This window comes from Trypanosoma cruzi, genomic scaffold (genome assembly GCF_000209065.1).
Source record: "Trypanosoma cruzi strain CL Brener 1047053516987 genomic scaffold, whole genome shotgun sequence".
NCBI lineage: Eukaryota > Euglenozoa > Kinetoplastea > Trypanosomatida > Trypanosomatidae > Trypanosoma > Trypanosoma cruzi.
The window spans coordinates 204,615-222,205 of record NW_001849541.1 but is presented as its reverse complement, the minus strand read 5'-3'; the positions used below and the strand labels follow the sequence as shown (position 1 = coordinate 222,205).

The 17,591-nt window shown below is 50.2% G+C and overlaps 8 protein-coding genes and 1 pseudogene across 8 annotated transcripts, besides 15 other annotated features; all 9 read left to right on the top strand.

Moving 5' to 3' along the window:
• On the top strand, positions 1–666 carry Tc00.1047053503981.9 (annotated as a pseudogene; the record flags this gene model as incomplete).
• Positions 1–17,591: a sequence feature (heterozygous, Esmeraldo-like haplotype).
• Positions 717–773: a repeat region.
• Positions 1,147–1,178: a microsatellite.
• On the top strand, positions 1,441–2,037 carry Tc00.1047053503981.20 (hypothetical protein, conserved; the record flags this gene model as incomplete). The annotated part of the gene is made up of 1 exon (XM_803824.1): positions 1,441–2,037. One exon carries the CDS (start codon positions 1,441–1,443, stop codon positions 2,035–2,037), a length of 597 nt encoding a protein of 198 aa, XP_808917.1.
• Positions 2,311–2,333: a microsatellite.
• On the top strand, positions 2,387–4,195 carry Tc00.1047053503981.30 (hypothetical protein, conserved; the record flags this gene model as incomplete). The annotated part of the gene is made up of 1 exon (XM_803825.1): positions 2,387–4,195. One exon carries the CDS (start codon positions 2,387–2,389, stop codon positions 4,193–4,195), a length of 1,809 nt encoding a protein of 602 aa, XP_808918.1.
• Positions 4,201–4,261: a microsatellite.
• Positions 4,451–4,489: a microsatellite.
• Positions 4,551–4,603: a sequence feature (T-rich).
• Positions 4,746–7,028, top strand: Tc00.1047053503981.40 (DnaJ chaperone protein, putative; the record flags this gene model as incomplete). Its single annotated transcript, XM_803826.1, has 1 exon — positions 4,746–7,028. The coding sequence occupies one exon, from the start codon at positions 4,746–4,748 to the stop codon at positions 7,026–7,028; it is 2,283 nt and encodes a 760-aa protein (XP_808919.1).
• Positions 6,506–6,550: a microsatellite.
• Positions 7,279–7,328: a microsatellite.
• On the top strand, positions 7,374–8,132 carry Tc00.1047053503981.50 (hypothetical protein, conserved; the record flags this gene model as incomplete). The annotated part of the gene is made up of 1 exon (XM_803827.1): positions 7,374–8,132. One exon carries the CDS (start codon positions 7,374–7,376, stop codon positions 8,130–8,132), a length of 759 nt encoding a protein of 252 aa, XP_808920.1.
• Positions 8,473–8,516: a microsatellite.
• Tc00.1047053503981.60 (hypothetical protein, conserved) lies at positions 8,630–10,066 on the top strand (the record flags this gene model as incomplete). The annotated part of the gene is made up of 1 exon (XM_803828.1): positions 8,630–10,066. One exon carries the CDS (start codon positions 8,630–8,632, stop codon positions 10,064–10,066), a length of 1,437 nt encoding a protein of 478 aa, XP_808921.1.
• Positions 10,280–10,313: a microsatellite.
• Tc00.1047053503981.70 (hypothetical protein, conserved) lies at positions 10,342–11,487 on the top strand (the record flags this gene model as incomplete). Its single annotated transcript, XM_803829.1, has 1 exon — positions 10,342–11,487. The coding sequence occupies one exon, from the start codon at positions 10,342–10,344 to the stop codon at positions 11,485–11,487; it is 1,146 nt and encodes a 381-aa protein (XP_808922.1).
• Positions 11,575–11,604: a microsatellite.
• On the top strand, positions 11,788–16,515 carry Tc00.1047053503981.80 (hypothetical protein, conserved; the record flags this gene model as incomplete). The annotated part of the gene is made up of 1 exon (XM_803830.1): positions 11,788–16,515. The coding sequence occupies one exon, from the start codon at positions 11,788–11,790 to the stop codon at positions 16,513–16,515; it is 4,728 nt and encodes a 1,575-aa protein (XP_808923.1).
• Positions 16,544–16,578: a microsatellite.
• Positions 16,656–16,690: a microsatellite.
• Positions 17,038–17,064: a microsatellite.
• Tc00.1047053503981.90 (DNA helicase, putative) lies at positions 17,106–17,591 on the top strand (the record flags this gene model as incomplete). The annotated part of the gene is made up of 1 exon (XM_803831.1): positions 17,106–17,591. A coding segment is annotated over one exon (486 nt), but the record flags the coding sequence as incomplete, so codon positions are not given.

Genomic DNA, 17,591 nt, shown 5'->3' with positions numbered 1-17,591 from the left:
TGCAGTTCTTGAATCTGAAGGGGCAATGAAATTGTCAGCGTTGATCAGGGCCTCCAGGGACTGACGGAGCTGCGAGAACTTTTGCTTGATAATAACAAACTGCGGGGTTTTGGACGGGACTGTTTTGCGTGCAATTTGCAGCTGACAGACATCTCCGCGGAGGAAAATTACATTCGCTCGACGGAGGGTCTTCAGCCGCTGACCCGCCTTGAGGTGCTTCGACTGGGCTCCAACCGACTCAGCGATTTGCGGCTGCTCCTTAACGACCTCCGTAACGCCTCATGTCTTGTCAACGTGACGCTCGTTGGAAATGCCGTGGCACGCAAATCGCCCTACCGCTCGCAGACAATTGCTGCGCTGCCGGCTTTGATGACACTCGATGACAAGGAGGTCACGGAGGAGGAGCGTGACAAGGCGGAGCTGTCGAGGATGACAGAATTTTCAACGCCGCACAATGTTGTCTTTGATCCATCCTTTCCTCTAGACGCGGTCGGTGGGATGCGGCTGAGCGGAGCTGCCGTCCAGCCCCGCGTCCTGTCGCAGCAGCCACCACCACGATTCCCCGCCAACAACACCCCACGCCTGCAGTTGCCTTCATACAAGAACCTTAGGCCCATGCCACAGATGCGGGACGGCATTCAAAAAGGCGTTGTTCCTCGTATGTAAGGCGGTCAACGATTATGTAAATTTATGTCCTTCTCTCCCCCGCCACCGAATCCTTTTTTTTTTTTTTTCCTCTCTCCTTTTGTTTCCCTCTCTCTTTGCCTCTCTTTTGCCCCTGTTCATGCATGACAGAGAAGAAGAGGTGGGGGGATAAGAAAAAAACGAAAAAACATTATACTTGAAATTCGAAAGAAGAGAGTACAACCGTTCGACTCCGGGAAACGAATCAAGAAGGCCTGGCGTGGTTGTGAAAATTTTTGGAGGGTGTGTTGGCACGACCAACGTCACAAGTGGAGTTCATTCCAGCAGTGGAAACGAGACCTAGAGAGAGGAAGAAAAAGAAAAGAAGGAATAGTGGCGGTGGAGTTCCGCCAATAAAAATGGGGACATGTGTGGAATTTAAATTGTCCTTGTAGTTATCATGTATCGTGTAATGTATGTATGTATTTTTATTTATTGATTTGTGGATATGTGTCTTTCTCCTTTTTTCTTTTTTTTCTTTTTTTTTTTTTCTTATTGCCTCCACGACCGCCAGGACCCCCGACGAGTCCCTATCATCTGCGCACAGAAACTCACTGGAGGGGCAAATTCCACTTTAAAAAGGTCCTCAAGAAGAAAGAAAGAAAAAAAACTTTACTGAAATTGGTTGCAATACATTTGTGTACATAAACGCACCTAAATCTTTATTTTGGTGTGTGTGTGTGGGCGGGGAGTGGGGAAAGGAGGGTTTGGACGTGGCGTGTGTATTTTCCCCCGTTCCTTTTTTTTTTGTCGGCGATGGACAAAACAAAGACGCTGGAGATGCTCAGTGGCATGAAATTCATGCAGCGGAAAGAGGAGACAAAACGTCGTCAACGCCTTGAGATAGACCAACAAAAACAGTTGGAGGAGCAAATGCAGGCAAAATCTGGCGCCCGTCATGGTACGAGTGGGATGTCTATTGGCTCCGCCTCACCCTTCACAAGGAAAAAAGCCACCGCAACTATTCTCTACGACAGCGGCTTCCCGCGGGAGTCTTACAGCCTTGCCCGGCGCTCCTTTCTACGCAAGGTCAGTAGTACTAGTGTCAGCACTAATGTTGCTGAGGACACTGCTGTAGGCCCAAGCGGTGGTGGTGGTGAGTGTGTAGAGGATGCAAAGTGTGCAGGCAACGAAAATTTTGAAGAGGAGCCTCATCGTGGCGACACGGAAGATGTGCATAGCGCTGGAAGTGAGGACGAGGATGATGCGACGATGTATGACCCAACAGCAGTCGGTGGCAACAGTAGCGGCAAGCGTTTCTGCGTCAAGCTGCGGGCGCCGGCGTTGCCAAAAGGGCTGGAGAAGCAAGTGGTCGCTGAGGAAAGAAAGAAGCGGCGGCGGCAGGAAGAATGAAGAGGCGATGGTCGGGATGCATTCTGATGCGTCACTTATGCCAGGAAAAAAAAAAAGAAAAAACAGAATAAACAAAGAGGTAAAAATGTCCCCAAACGACAGAAATGGAATGACGGCGTTAAAATGTAATTCGTGACTGCACGTTTAGTTGCAACAGCAAACCATCCCCCCATGCACACTGCAGTGCAATGGATCGGTATATATATTATGAATTGTTGTTGTTTTGCCTTTCTTTCTTAGTGTTTATTGCTGTTGTTTTGTATTTTCCCTGTGTTTTTTTTTTTTTTTTTTTTTTTGTGTGTGTAATCTTTTGACGGGGAGGCACAGCAATTTGCGGGCGTCATCCTCCATGTCGGAACAACAACAGCCGAAGCAGCGCACCGCCGTTTCTGTGACTGCCGCCAGCAAGGCAGAGGTGACGGTGGAGGAAAACTTTGCCGCGATGCGCCACGCCGCGATGTCGATGTTCAAGCAGCGCACAAAGGACCTCACAATGGTGTCTGCACTGACCGCTGAGGCGGAAGTAGTGGAGAAGCTTAACTGCCAGGTGCAGTCGACCATCAACAGTCTGCAGGAGCAGAAGGCAATTCTGGAGGCGAGGATTGAAGCGGAGGAGCGCCGCGTGAAGGAACGTGAGGAGCAGCTGCGAGGGGTCCACACAATGCTCGCCCAAATGAAGGAGGATCAGGGCGTTTTCTCTGGCGTACGGCGTTCCTCTGAGAAGATTGCCATGACACTCCATCAGTTTGTAACGCAGTACACAGCAAAGGGTGGTAACGTTGTGCATCTTCTGGAACGGTGCCATGAACGGACTCATGGACGGGCACCGAATGAGTGGCGGACGGCAACGAATGACCTTCGAAGGCGTCAATCTGTTCTGGAGGAGCATATCAAACACATTGAGACACATCAGACAATTCCTTGCGGCTTTGCAGATATTTTGCTGGAGTGGTCTCGTGGGGTGTGGAGGCAGCAACACGAGTGTGCGACGGCACTACATGTGTGTGAGCAGCTGCTCTCTCATGATGCCTTGGGCGCTATTCGCGGACTACTACCGCCACCCACACTTGTTTACGGCCACGATAGTTTGGATGAGGATTGTGACATTTATGCGGATGCATGCATGCGTGAGACTGACAATCTTGTCGGTGTGGGAAAGACCATTGAGGGCGAAGGTGAAAATGTGGGTCTTTGCTGCGCTGTTGTTCCAAGCGAGCGAGTGGAGATGGCGCGGTCACGCTGGACATCCGTTCATCGCTTACGACTCTCCTTGCGAGAAGTTGTCGCGGCATCATGTGACCTTTCCAAAGAATTGGAAGAGCAGCTCATGTTGGTAAAGCTCCTCTCAGATCGTGTTGTTGTCTTGGATGCACAGATTGAAGATGCTCAGTCCAACCTGCAACAGGATTCTATCACAATACAGAGAGAAAAGGAAATGCATGAAAATTTGTTTTCCTCCTGGCAAAAGGCATTACAAACGTCAATTGTACACATGCAGTGCGAGGCCACATGCCGTTCTGCAGTGGAGAGCAAGGAGGCCGATATGGCGAGGCAAGAGGTTGAGCTGGAGGCCAAAACGGCGGAGATGGAGGCGCAGTGGACGACTCTTCACACGCAAGCGATGCAACTTTACACCACGCTTTTGGTTGAGGAGCAGCAAAGAGCGGAAGCCCTGTGCCACCTAACCTCCGCCACGGATGAGCAAAGAACACAAGAAACGCGACTAGTTGCTCTTCACGAGGTCTGTGAGAAGTTCGAGGGTGCGGTGCGGCAGGAGTGTGACGAGATGGATCGGTGTGCCCTCGCCATTTTGAATCATGCCTCCCATGGGATGGGGGCGGGGGCGGCAGGACAGGACAACGGGAGGGACGAAAACAACGAGGCGGTGGAGGAGGAAGATTCCACTCGAGCCTCTGCAATAAACGACTTTCTTGAGCAACTCTTGCAGTGCCAAAGGGAGGAGGAGAAGGAGGAGGCGCAGCGGGAGAGCGTTGCGTTGAGTTCTTTGATGGCATCAACGGGACTGGACGCGGAATTGTTGCAGCGCGCAGCCGATTCACTTGCCAGCCTCCAGCAGGGGGTGGATCGTGAAATGGGGATCCACCTCCAGTGGAGACAAGAGACAGAAAAAGAGCTGCTCGCCTTGGCAGTCGAGTGAACCCATTTTTTTTTTTTTTTTTTTTTGTTTTTGTTTTTGTTGTTTTTGCTTGTTTTTATTTGTTTTGTGGCCCCATTAATTATCCCCCTCTATTTTTGGTCTTTTCCATGCATTTGTTCTGGTTGGGCTTGTGCCTTTTCACAGTGGTCCTGCCATGCGATCCTCACACGCACCACGACGACAGACGGTGTCATGTACAGACACACACTGGCACGGCCACAGCCGTCGCCCAGCAGAGATGTCTGCCTTCTCCCTTTTTTTTTTTTTTTGTTTTGTTTTGTTTTGTTTTGTTTTTTTCCTTTTTTACGATTTCTCCCACTTTCTGTGCGTGTGTCCATGTAAGCGATGGTGTTGATTGTTTTCCTTTTTTGTTGTTTTTGTTGTTTATTTGTTGTTGTTTTTGTTTTTTCTCGTTTTGTGGTTTTTGCGCGTCACTGCCATGAGTGTACATCACAGTTTGTGTAGCACCACGACACGTACGCATCGCAGAGGACATTGAAGTTAGGAGCGTCCCCCTCACAGAAACAAGTAAAAAAAAAAAAAAAAGGAAATGAACCGACTCCAAAACTTTTTAACAGCGCGTCTGCTGCTGCTCCTGGTGGCGTTGTTGATGCTCTTTTTTCTTTCAACCCCGGCAGAAGCTCGTCTGTTTGCCAACTCCAATAACGATGACTTGTACGCGCGCCTTGGTGTTGGTCGGGGAGCGACAAAGGACGAAATTAAAAAGGCCTTTCGTAAGATCACTCGCGAGCATCACCCGGACATGCAGGAGACGCAAGAGGCAAAGGAGGCAGCCAAAGAGTACATGGTGAAGGTGCTGCAGGCGTACAAGGTGTTGTCTGACGACATTCAGCGACAGGACTATGACGCTTTTGGAAAAATCCCCGGAGAGGCCTTCGACTCCGCGTCATTTACGGCGCAGGAAATATTTGAATACTTTCATCAGCAGTCGCCCATTCTCTCCAAGACCCACCAGCTGGAATCGCTATCGGTGTTGCAGCGGATACTAAACTTCCGTGGAAATCGGCTTTTTCTCCTGCAGGTGTACGATGACAGCTGCAAATCCTGCCGCTGGTTTGCCTCCACCTGGGAGGGATTGACGCAGTCGAGTCTTGTTGAAGGTCTCGTCGTGGAGATGTTCCGCATTGACGCCTACTCCATGGAAGGCCCACAGCTGCTAGAAGCACTTGGCATCTCATACAAAGGCGAGATTGGGATATACGCCATTATTGATGGGAAGAAATGGGCAATGCCCCATCTAAAAACTGTAGTGAGCTCGCGGAGTGGGCGTAACGCCTTCACATCGCTCTTGGACTTTGTCATGAGTTTCTTTTACGATAAATACATTGAAATAAATTCTCTGAAGGTGGGAAATAATAATACGCAGGATATCCTGGAGTGGCTGCAAGAGGAACGTGGTAGCGCGGATGCCGTTCGCGTTCTTTTGCCGCCGCTGACCGTGGAGTCCATTGCTCTCACCCTGTCGTATAAATATGAGGGTGTGGCCGTGGTTCGCTCCGTGTCGCGGGAAGCACTTATTGATTTTGTGGAGAACCACTGCGAGCAGACGGTAGAGATGCGTGGTCGTGACGGTGAGGTGATACCGACGCCGGAATTCATTGTGGTATCCTTGCAGCAACTTACCCGCGTTGCTGAAATGACATCCAAATCAATTGGAGAGTCAAAAGTCGTAATGAACTGCAGCAGAATCAACGTTGGCGTCAGTGCCACTCTCTCCTATCGCAAAGCTGAGTCTTTTTTGAGCGATGCATTGCCCCAACGGCACCCAGGAATGGCAAACATGAAATACGTGACTGGAATGTCTCTCTACGAACTGTGTCGACGGCATTGTTTGTTGTGGTTGCGTGAGAGCTGCGTGAAGCCGCCAAGTGACAATTGGAAGAACGCCCTACAGGGAAATTACAAGCCGTTTTCGGTGGGTTATTTGTGCCTGGATAGTGAGGCTGGACTGCGGGAGGCCCTAGCAACATCGACACCCGACACGCTTGTAGCCATTGTGGATGGCGATGAGTACAATCTTCATTTTCTTCTCCCTGAACCTGAGCCGAGCCAAATTGCGAGGGCGCTCTCGAACCTGTTGTCAGAAGAACAAGAGACTACCCCACTTCGCCTCACAACACCCTTGTCGCTTCTGATGACATCCAAGCCGTTTCATTTGTCGTATATGCAGTACTTTTACATCAATTCCCGATGGATCTACAGCCTTATTTACCCATTTTTTTCTAACTCTTATCCGTTTTTGATGATGTTCATTATGCACAAACTCCTCAACCGGTTCAATCTTTTGGGCAACAACAACAACAACAACAACAGCAGCAGCAGCAGCAACAGCAATAGTACCACCCGCAACGGAGGAGCCACGGCTTCCACCACAAGCACTGCAACCGCCAATAACGGTGGAAACAGACACGGTAGTGCAACCAATAGCAGGACAAATAAGAAGGAAGTTTCTCTCTTAACCGCGGCAGACTTGGAGGCGGCAAAGGATGCGAAGGGATTTCTTCTTCTCTTTTTCCAAAATGGCAAAGAGGAGATGCCGGCCCTTCCTCCCATTACGGAAGACTCACGATTCACAGTACGTCTTGTCTCGCCAACAGACCCACGTTGGGACTCGTGGCTTTCCGAGCAAAAACCGCAGGGAGAAGAAACCTCCAAGGGCGAAGGCTCATCAACAGAAGCCAAGGAACCAACGGTTGTCGCCATAAGACAAGGAAAGATGAAGGCAACAGTAAAGCCCCCCAACGCGGCGATGGATTCATGGTTGTGCGATCTTCTTGATGGAACCATCACGGCAACGGCACCCCTTCCATAAAAGCCTTTTGTGCATCTGCGTGTGCCGTTCTTTTCTAGTCACATATAACGATAATTCTCCGTTAGAGCCAGAAACATTTTTATCGGTGCTGTTTCGTTAGGGTAAATAATTGATGCGTGAGCGGGTCGAGTTGAAAAGAAAGGGGCATTTGTAGAATTCCCTTTATTTCCATGATTTTTCTCATTTAATTATTTATTTATTGAGAAAGAAAGAGGGTGGGGAAAGGTCTTATTGTTGTTCACTTCTCCGCATTATTATTATTATTATTATTATTATTATTATTATTATTATTATTATTATGTACTGCTTTTGCTGTTTACATTCTCCGCTTTTAGTGAAATACACATGCCCCAGTGGCACCCATCTATGCGCGCCCCAGGGACCGGTGCAGACGCCATCTACACGAGCGCAGAGGCTGCAAAACGCTCACTATTGAAGCTGCAACCGATACCTTCCTTTGAGCTTTACAAGGGTGCGCGTGAGGAGGAGCTTCTCTGTTACCGCAGCGTATGCCGCGTGATTTGCATGCGAAGTGGCGGACGGTTGACGAAGCAGCAGACACGTATCTTAGAAGACTTGAGGGAGGAACTCTGTATCCCTACCCAGCGGGCAGACGCAGAGATGCTGGAGGCACTGGAGGATGTGCTGGTCTCAAGCGTCGCCGCCTCTGGTGTACTAAAGCGGCGTGAGGACTTCTTTGACGGTGTGGCAGATGTGCCACTCGAGGCCATTCACGAGGGGGAGAGGGCTCATGATGACCACAACTCGCTGTACGCCCCGCCAGCAAAGGTACCACGAAAGGAAAATGCAACTGCCGGTGCTGCAGCAACAGCGACAACAACGGCATCAAGCTCGTGGCGCCGAGGAGTAACATCGAAAAACTCTCAAGCTTTGCTTCTCAAAACCATAGATAAAATTGGCCATGAAGTCACCACAATAAGCGGTAAGTTTCTTTCTGCTGTTTCCGTGGCTGATCAAGAAGCGTTTCGGCGAGAGTTGCTCATGAGGCGAGAGCGGCTATTGCTGCTGTTGAAGGAAGCAGAGGGCAACGCGATTGACGCGTCCGGAAGTTCCAGTGCAATTCCCTCGGAGCATGGCTTCTGATTTGTACTGCTTCATTGTGCTGCCTCACTGGATTACGATGGTATTGCCAGTTTTTAGGCCGTCACATTTCGACATGGTCGCGGGCAGGAACAAATAAAACTTGTGCTTTTTGGGGGCACTGTTTTCATGGGACGCGAATTGCGATTTTTATCCCCACTTCTTTATTTCTTGAGACCTATATCTACCTATTTATCTATATATATATATCTTTATATCTGTTTGTTTCTTTGTACTTGTGTTTTTCTTTTTCTTGTTGTTGGTCTTTTGAAGGGGGAGCTCTTCAAACGCCAAATGCTCGGGGTTTTTTCTTCTCACACTCTCTGATGGATGTGTTGTGCGCGTTTCTGTTTTTGCTTTTTTTTTGTTTTTGTTTTTGTTTTTGTTGTTTGCAGTATTCCGTGACACCTTTGTTTGTGTGTGAAAGACAGCTTTGGTGAGGAGTTGTGTGCTCGGGTGATGCTGTATTTTTTCCTTCGACACGGAAAAAATTGTTAGGAATGCGGTGCAGTCTCCGTGTCTGCTCGCACACCTCAGTGAGGTGCCGGAGGAAGCAATACAACGGCACGCGTGCTGCCCTCCAGTTTGTCACGCCGCTGCTGATCGATGCTCTCCATGCGACTTCCTCCTCGCCACTGGACGTGCGACGCAAGGAGTTGGCGTCGGCGCTGGTGGGTGTTCCACCGTCTCTGTCGCATGAGGGCCCACTCGCTTGTAGTCATTTACAGGCCCTTGCAGGCCTTTGTGAGGGGGATTTGCTCCGCTTGCTGTCTGAAACCTTTTGCGATGTTTTGGAGGCGCCACCGACTTCACATGTGGCAGAGATGTGGTCTTCTTCCTTGCAGGAGACGTACGTGCGCGAGTTGGCGCGTGCGCGCGCTGCGGAGAGCAATCGATCATTTCCCCGGCGATTCGAGGCTGGAATGACGGCCCACCACGTGTTTAGTGGCGCCGTTAAAGACGCCTGCGCAGTTGGCCGCGAAGAGCAAATCAGGAGAGAAGAGGACGTGGAACAGGTCGGGGCCGGGCGGTGGTCTCAACTTATTGACGACTACACGCTGATGCTGCCGGACCGCTCCCCGCTTCACGAGTTGGAGAATTTGCCGCAGGAGATTGGCATCGGTGAACTGCTGGCGTCGCTTTTTTCTTGGATGGGTGACGAAAAGGAGGAAATTCAGACGATCATGGATGTTGGCGGTGGCAATGGGTTTCTCGCAGCCCAATTAGCGGAAATATTTCGCTGCGAGTCAATCGTTGTGGATCCCTTCACCCCAAAACATGCCATTGACAATGGCGACTTTCCGCACTGGGTGGAACCGTCGAGGCGCCGGCCACGTGTTCCGCGTCAACATCCACTGTGCCGCATTCGTCAGCGTCTCACTGATGTCAACTGGAAATCTACCCCGCTAAATTTTAATCGTTGTACTATGATTGCGAAGCATCTGTGCGGGACTGCTATCGACACATGCATAAACCACCTGCAGTTTGTTGATAGGCTGCCTCGCATCATGGTGCTTGTTCCCTGTTGCTTCAACAAGGGCAATTTCGTGGAGTACTGCAACCCCGTATACCTCCACAGCGCAGCCGGTGTGAAGACGGAGATGGCCTGGAACCGTTGGACGCGGCTCACAGATTGGAATCAATCGAGCTACCAGCAATTTACCGCCTCTACGCGTCCAGTGAAACGCTGCAGCGACCCGGTGAAAATGGGGCATCAAAAGATGAAAAAGTTGCAACATTTTTTGCCATGCATGGATGACATTGCCTTCGTGGCAGAGGCGGTCATCAACCACGGACGTGTACTTTGGCTTCGACAGTTGGGGTATCATGCCCTCACCGTCTCGTACGTTCCTCGTTGCGTCACGCCAAAAAATCGCGCCATTGTCGCCATTCGTGACGTCAAACCCGTAGCGCAACATTTGCAGAGGGGAGTGTAACCGCAGACTTCCACAAATTCTTAGGTGTGGTTGTTGTTAAATAAATAAACATATTTGTAATATAATATTGCACGTATAATCATACTTATGCTTGTCTTCTTTTTGCTGCCGCGCCATGTACTCAAATGTATCAAAATGCAAAGGCAATTTCAACACCGATTTAATTTTTTTCTCCACCCGCAGAGTATTTAGTTATCAATGGAATAACTGTTCATAATAATAATAATAATCATAATAATAATAACAAAAAAAAAAAAACCATATATATAGTGCCCATGCGCCGTCGTGACATGCACGGACGCTTCTTATGGCGCAAAAAGGCAGTGGAATATTTGTTTGCCATCTTTTGTTTCCTCACGTTCCAGATATTGTTTGGACTTCTGGTTATGCGTAATAGTGCACCATGCATGGGAAACTTGGCGGTACGGGATAACACTACTGCCGCAAACACCGTCAGCGGCCCTTCGAGCCATGAGTACCGTATCTTTGTCTTTGCATACGCACGACCAGATGGACTTAGGAAGACGCTGAATTCCTTGTTGGAATCAGACTACTCCAAGGCACCTGTTGGCTCTCTCACCTTGGAGGTGTTTGTGGATTTCAGAAAATATGAAAGCCTCCAGATGCAGCAGAAGCAATCCGGCATTCTGCAGTTTCTCAGGACTTTCAATTGGCCTTACGGTCAGTACAAAATACACCGGCGGCTGACAAACGTTGGCCTCCGACTTTCAATCATGGAGGCGTGGCAGCCAACGAGTGATCGCGAGGTGGCCGCGTTCTTTGAGGACGATGTGGTGGTGTCACCGTACTGGTTCTCCTGGGTATACGATGCACTTGCCCACTACGCACCAGTCGGCGCCCAGGGTGCCATAGAAACTGAGTCCCGCTTCATTGGCTTTGGTCTGTTTCGGCCCATATTTGACGAGCTGTCGAGAAGGCGCGTCCATGTGAAGAATGACTACGCCCCGTTTCTCCTCCAACAGCCCTGCAGCTGGGGGGCAGTGTATCTCCCCGGGCCCTGGCGAAGGTTCCGGGAGCTCTTTGAGAAGGACAAGAACAGGGACCCAATCTTAAAGCGACCGGAAGGGGCACTGACTCCTGTAAGCAACTCGTGGAAATACAATTCCTCGTGGAAGAAGTACCTCATCTACTACATGCGCTGGAATGGCTGGTACATGATGTATCCGAACCTTCCCGAGAAGCTTGTGCTTTCTACCAGTCTTCTACTCCCAGGGGAGCACCCAACACCGCCAAAGAAGCTCTTTTTACTCGACGTGCTTCGGAAGGAGCACCTGGAGAAGGATTGTGTAAAAGAATCACTTAGCAAATTTACGAACATGAAGGACATGCAGGTATATGACTTAATGTTTGATAAAGCACGGACCGTGGACGACCTCATGCCGAAAGCGGATGAAGCCTAGCGATGGTGGCGCATGACATGTTGTTTTACTGCTTACCGTTTTGAAGCATCTTTGTTGTTTTCTTCACACTTATTTGTCAGAGACTTTTTTTTATTTTTATTTTTATTTATTATTTTTTATTATTATGTATATTGTCTACATTTTAAATTCCTTATGCGCTTTTTGAGGATTCTTTTGTACTTTTTACTTTTGCTTCTAAATGTTGCGTATGTTGATTTGAGGAATAAATACGTAGCTTTGAATTTGGCAGCCTGTTGGTGTGGGTGTTTAAAGGGGGAACTGTGTGAGTGCTGCTGAGGCATGGCGTTAGTCGAGCCATTAGTGGGCTACTTGCTTTCCAAGTATGCGGCCACTGTCACGGAGGGTCTCGAGAAGATTCGCCATCACGCGAAGACCGACGGGACATTTGCATCCGCCTTTCTGCTTCATCCGCAGGGGCTCTTGGCGCTTCAGGAATTGATGCAGAAACGGGAGTTATGTGCTCTGGCGCTACAGACTGTGACACAGCTAGTGGAATCGTCTGATAACGCGGGTGTGCGTTCAGGTGCCTTGCGAGAGATGTGTCGTGGCAAGTCGCTCTGGGTGCTGCGAAAAGGACTTGCGTCTCTCTCCGATGCGATGCTGCCTGTGACGATGGCCGCACTGCAGTTTCTTGTGGTTGTTGCAGGCAGCCTCCCCAAGTTGGTTCTCTCCCGGTTTGGGAACACGGTGCCGCTTCACCTCTCGTGCTTCTCTCTTCAGCTGCCGTATTCGCAGCGACGCGTTAGAGTGGCACGGGCGCAGTTTCTTATAAGCCTTGTTGCCTCCCCGCACGCGAACACCGTGGAGATTGTGGTCTGCGCGCACGGGTACCTCACCCACCTTCTGGAGGATGCCGCGGAGCTGCTGCAGGAGGGCACTGAAAAGGGCCTCGACATCGCTCGTGCGGCCCTTCGTGTATTTGGTGAGCATTTTGTGGAGGGAAATATTTCGGCGACGCGAAAGCGATCGGTTCTTCTGGCGCAGAAGAACATCATCCGTCTGCTTGTGAAGGCTCTTGATCATGCGCTGGTGTCGGAATACGCGTACGGCATTTTATGCCGAATTGTGGTGGAGCTGCTGGAATCCCCGTGCGACTATCAAGTGATGCGGCTTGAGGCGGAGGACAGGGGGATGCCGAACTACCTGCTTTTTTTCATCCTGCGGCAGTTGCGGCCAAAGAGCTCTCCGGCATCGGCACGCCTGGCAATATTTATACTGCACCAGGCACCGGACTTGATCCGACCCTTTTTTACACGTGTCTCCAGTCATCTTGGAGAAGAGGGCGGCACGAGCCGTATTTCCTCCACCACCGCCACGGTGGCTACGTTGAACCTCATGACTCGCGCCATGCTCACGCCGATTCCGTACCATTTGGCTGCTGGCAAAGCAAGGCTAGTGCCAGTGGAGGCGAGTGCGACGAAGTTCTTCTCAATGAGTTCAGAACACGTGGCTGATGAAATATGTCCCTCATGGGTGGCGGAGTACGTGCATCGTCTCATCAATGGGTCCAGTGACTTGTTATTGCTTTTGTTTTCCATTCAGTTAACATGCGCCATCCTTACACGGGCCAAAGCCATTCAACGCCTCGTGGCGAAGCTGCAGGATGTTCAATCGAACGATGAAAAGAATAAAGGTAACCTTCAAGAGTGGGAAACATTTGATGCCAAATTGCAATCTGCCTTGCTGAAGGCTATTCCTCGTCAGGAAGAGTTTTGGCATCGAATGACGCAACAGCTTCATCCCATGATGATTTCCTCGTCCAACGCAAATGGAAACACCACGCGAGGACCTGAGGAGAAGACTTTCTTTTTGTCCCAACGCATGTTCCTTCTTATGGAATTATACGGGGAGGTGTTTCAGCTGCGCATATCATGGCTGAGTGCGGTTCCGTCATTTATTCCAACGTTTTGTGCGTGTGCCAATCCTATTGAGGATGCCTTGCGTCGTGGTGAAGGTGCGGTCACAACTTGGCCAGCAGTAAGCGTCTCCGCTCTCTGTTCGCTCCTCGTATCCGCACTTTCGCAAGGCGTCTCGATGACAAAGCTGCACCACGTCACAATGAGTGGTGCAAAAAAGGGGGTGTTGGAGTGGCCTCTCTTGTTGAGTGTGATGCTGTGGGCTGTAAAGCACCGCAGTCCATGTGACGAGGAGGGTCAATTGGCATGGGCGTGGGTAGCGCGATTGATGCAGTGGACTGTGCACGGTGTGACTGTGAGTTTTGTGTGCGAATTGGAGGAGGCGTTCTTGTGGCTTGCGGCGATGGACGAGTCAACGATTCCGTGTTTTGTGCATCTCATTAATTATTTACTGCAGCGAAGCCTGTCAAAGGCCGCGGATCGCATTGCGCACGAGCTGATGCTGGGAGATGCTGGCATCATCGTTTGCGCCGCCCGGACCTTTGTGGCCAAAGCCGATGAGAAATCCGCGTCGAATGGCGGCAGTGCTGTGGGAATGAAGGATAACACCAATAACAAAAGCAACAGCGAAAGCACTGTGGTGGTGCGGAGGGGAAATGACGGAAGGCAGCAGCAGCAGCAGCAGAAGGGGAATAAGAGGTCATGGCATGAATGTAACAACAAGAGGGATGATAGGGAGCAGACGGGCGCTGCCACAGGCGGTGGGAATGATTTCTGGACAGTCGACCTGCAGGAGCACGTAGCGGCGTTTAAAAAAGTCACGGAGCGGGTCGCGTGTGAGTGGTCGGATCGCGGCGAACGCATGAGGGAAACACTACCAATTGTCTTCAAGAACGCACGCAACGATGAGTCCGGCAAGCGGCGCATCGCACTGACGATGCTGCAGGCCGAAAAGGATCATTGCTCCCTGCGACCTATTCACGATCAACTTCTCGAGTTCTGCCGAACACTGCGGCCGCCGATGCCAGCGACAGATGTCGAAGAGGAGGAAATGACGCTGCTTACCATCGCCCGCACTGGTGACGTTCATGCACTTCGACGGCACTTTGGCGAGGACAAAATGTCCCCTCCTCCGTCCGTTTGGTGCTCATCCACCTCGCTGGGGTGGGAATTGGCGGGGCTTTTCTTACGATGCCTCCATGAACTCAGCGGAGAAAATATCAGCGAACCGGAAGGTGCGAGCGAGGCTTATTGCAGTGTTCTTGACTGTAGCCAGTACCTCTTGAAAAACATTGCGAATGATGCAACAGATGTCACGCGTGTTTTACTCGATCGTTCCTTTCATGAAGGTAAAATTGCGGGATTTTTTCTCCTTCTTCTGGCAGCCACGCGGTTGCTGCTGCATGGGCATGCTAAGCGTGCAGTTATTGGGTCCGCATTGCAAGTTCACCTGGAGAATGAAACATTTGAGGCCATTTCACGTCTTCTCTTGCGCACATACTCGGGAACGGTTTCGACGATAGATCGCATACGGTACACCACGCTGCTTACTCTTTGTTACCTGCAACAGGCACAGCGGGGTGCTGTGACACATCCTTATGGTGACAATACGGGGGAAATGCGGCTTGCTATGGAAGGCGAAGATGATGCGGAGAAGGAGGATCACGACGAATCGTTGGTTGAATTGCAAACGGCGACAAGTTTACGTGTTTTTAGTGGCATTCTGGTGCCGCAGCAAATGCTGGACCAACGGTTTCTCATCATGGATCACCAAAGCACCCCTCATGTTGCACCCGAGGTCGATATGTTGTCTCTTCTTGTGGACATGTGGACAGACGAGGAAGTGGTTACGGCGGCGTTGCAGTGCCCCGCACGTCTACACAACACAATCTTGGTGAATGCAAAGGTGGACGCGGGTTGGGAAGTTCTTCGAAGCCTCTTTCCAGAATTCTCGGTGCAGGATGACATCATGTTGGCGTCGTTTGATGCACTCACCGCGACAACTGTCATGGATCCACGTTATTTACTGCCGCTTCTCCACACCGTGCTCTCATTGCCAGTAGAACAACTCCCGCGAAAAAACATTGGAACTAAATGCATTCCATTTCTTTTGCGGTCATTGTCCTTTACGGACCCACAGCTCAGACGCTTGGGCGCGGCGGCATTGTCTGCCGTATGGACACCAAGCGGCCCCACACGCATTGTTGTTGGTTTTGCTCGATTAAAACTGACACAGCTGGCCAGCAAGAAGGGGCGGGCCAAATATCCGCAAGGAAAAGAAGGGGAAGTCACATGGAACTGTCCACGACTCCCTGCCCCCATCTCTGCCTTTTTAGTGATGGTGCTCCATCCCCTCTCCAATGCGGATTATCCATTGCACAACGATATTATGCGATTTTTGCTTGAGACACAAGAGGCCTTTTCAAATCCAGTTCCACTTCATCACTTCTTGACGTCGTTCCCCCTCGCGTGCATCACAACGCCTCTGATGATTAAACGTCAGGAAAAAACTCAGAACAGGACAAGCGGGCATGTTGCCGTTGCTTTTGCGGAGGTAGCACGGGAACTGCAATCGGAAGCGCCCACTCATTTAAACTTCATTCTTCGTTTGATCCAGTTTGGGTGTCAGACAAATGGGGATATGATGGCACTCCTTGGATCGGAGTCTCTGCAGGCGATGATGGTGATTGTCTCTATGGTGGCTGCTTCCGCAGAAATCCGCCTGGAGTTCCTGCAATGTATTCATTTTGCCTGCACCACCTCCTCCGCTGTGGCAAAGCAGGCAATGGAAAAAGGTCATGTGTTGTCCTGGCTTTTTGGCTTTGCGTTTCAGCTGATACGCGAGTACGGTGAGTGTGTGTACATGTACGGTGAGCCGCTCTTTATGGAGGTGATTACGTTGCTGCGGAAACTCTCGCCACTCTCTCTTGTCTCGCCACTTCACGCCCAGCAGGTGCAGCAGCAGCTTGAGCTCATTCGTGACGGATTGCTTGCGAACCACGTGACGACAAAAGACGTGCTGGATGGGGTGGAAGACATCCTGAAGGGAATGAGCAGCAGAGGAGGGGCGTCTGCAGGGACGGCACCGATGAGAAAAAGGCGGACTTTGCATAACAATGCGCGTCCAACGCCAAGAACAAAGCAAAGGTGAATGTGAATACCGTGTGCGTCCTCATCTTACACACACACACACACACACAAAAACACATGCACATGCTCAGGAAGAATGAAAAGATGAAAAAAAGAAGGGCGAGTTACTTCTGTTCCCAACGCAAAACACGCACAGATGCAATATATATATATATATACATATACATGCATACATACGGTTAAAAAGGAGTGGGAAACCCATGAATGAAAAGAAACGACAGGAGGAAACAAATAATGAAAAGAATGGGCAAAATGGAATGAGGAAGGAAGGGTGAAATCGTAACGACATTAAAGGGACGGATAACCAACACCGCACCGTTCATCTCAATTCTCCCTCCTCAACTTTTATCAACATCCTTGTTGTCATTCCTGTTGAGCCCTCATGGTGCTTTATTTACTTCATTTCCATCGTCATTACTGAGGGGGGAGTGGGAAATTTTATTTCTCTTTATGGCCTTTTTTTTTTTTTTTTTTCTCTTACATGTTGCTTCAACCTTCTCTTTATGTACGTTAAATGCAGTTGTATATATATATATATATATATATATATTAAGGTGGTCAGCTGTCGAAACGGCACCGATCACACATTCAATGAATTGCTACTGCGAAATTCCTGTAAAGTGCACGGCGGGCAAGGACGGCAATCTTAGTTACGTATGCGCCATCAGTAAATGTCGTTTTTTTGCATTGTGTCCCTTGCATGCCGACGGATGGCGTAGGGTGGTGGCTCCCCCTGCCGTTGCAGGTGAATTTATCGTGGTCCGCTTTGAGGCAGTGCTACATCCGGAAAAGAAGACGCCGCATGTGGCTGCCACAGTCTCACCACCTGAAGTGGAAGCGGTGGTCGCCGTTCTTGAGGACGCGCAGTTTCAGCCCATGTGGTACGTGGCGAAGAAGGCGTATTTGTATCCGATGGAGTCCTACAGCCACCTGCTTGTGGCACTGAGGAAACTTTTAGTCCGAGTGCATATCGAGGAGATCCCGTCCTTCTTCTTTCGTTGCCTGGAAGCCGTACAAGAGATTCAACTACAGCATGAACGGAATATTGATGGAAACGCCTCACAACCTGCTGATGCG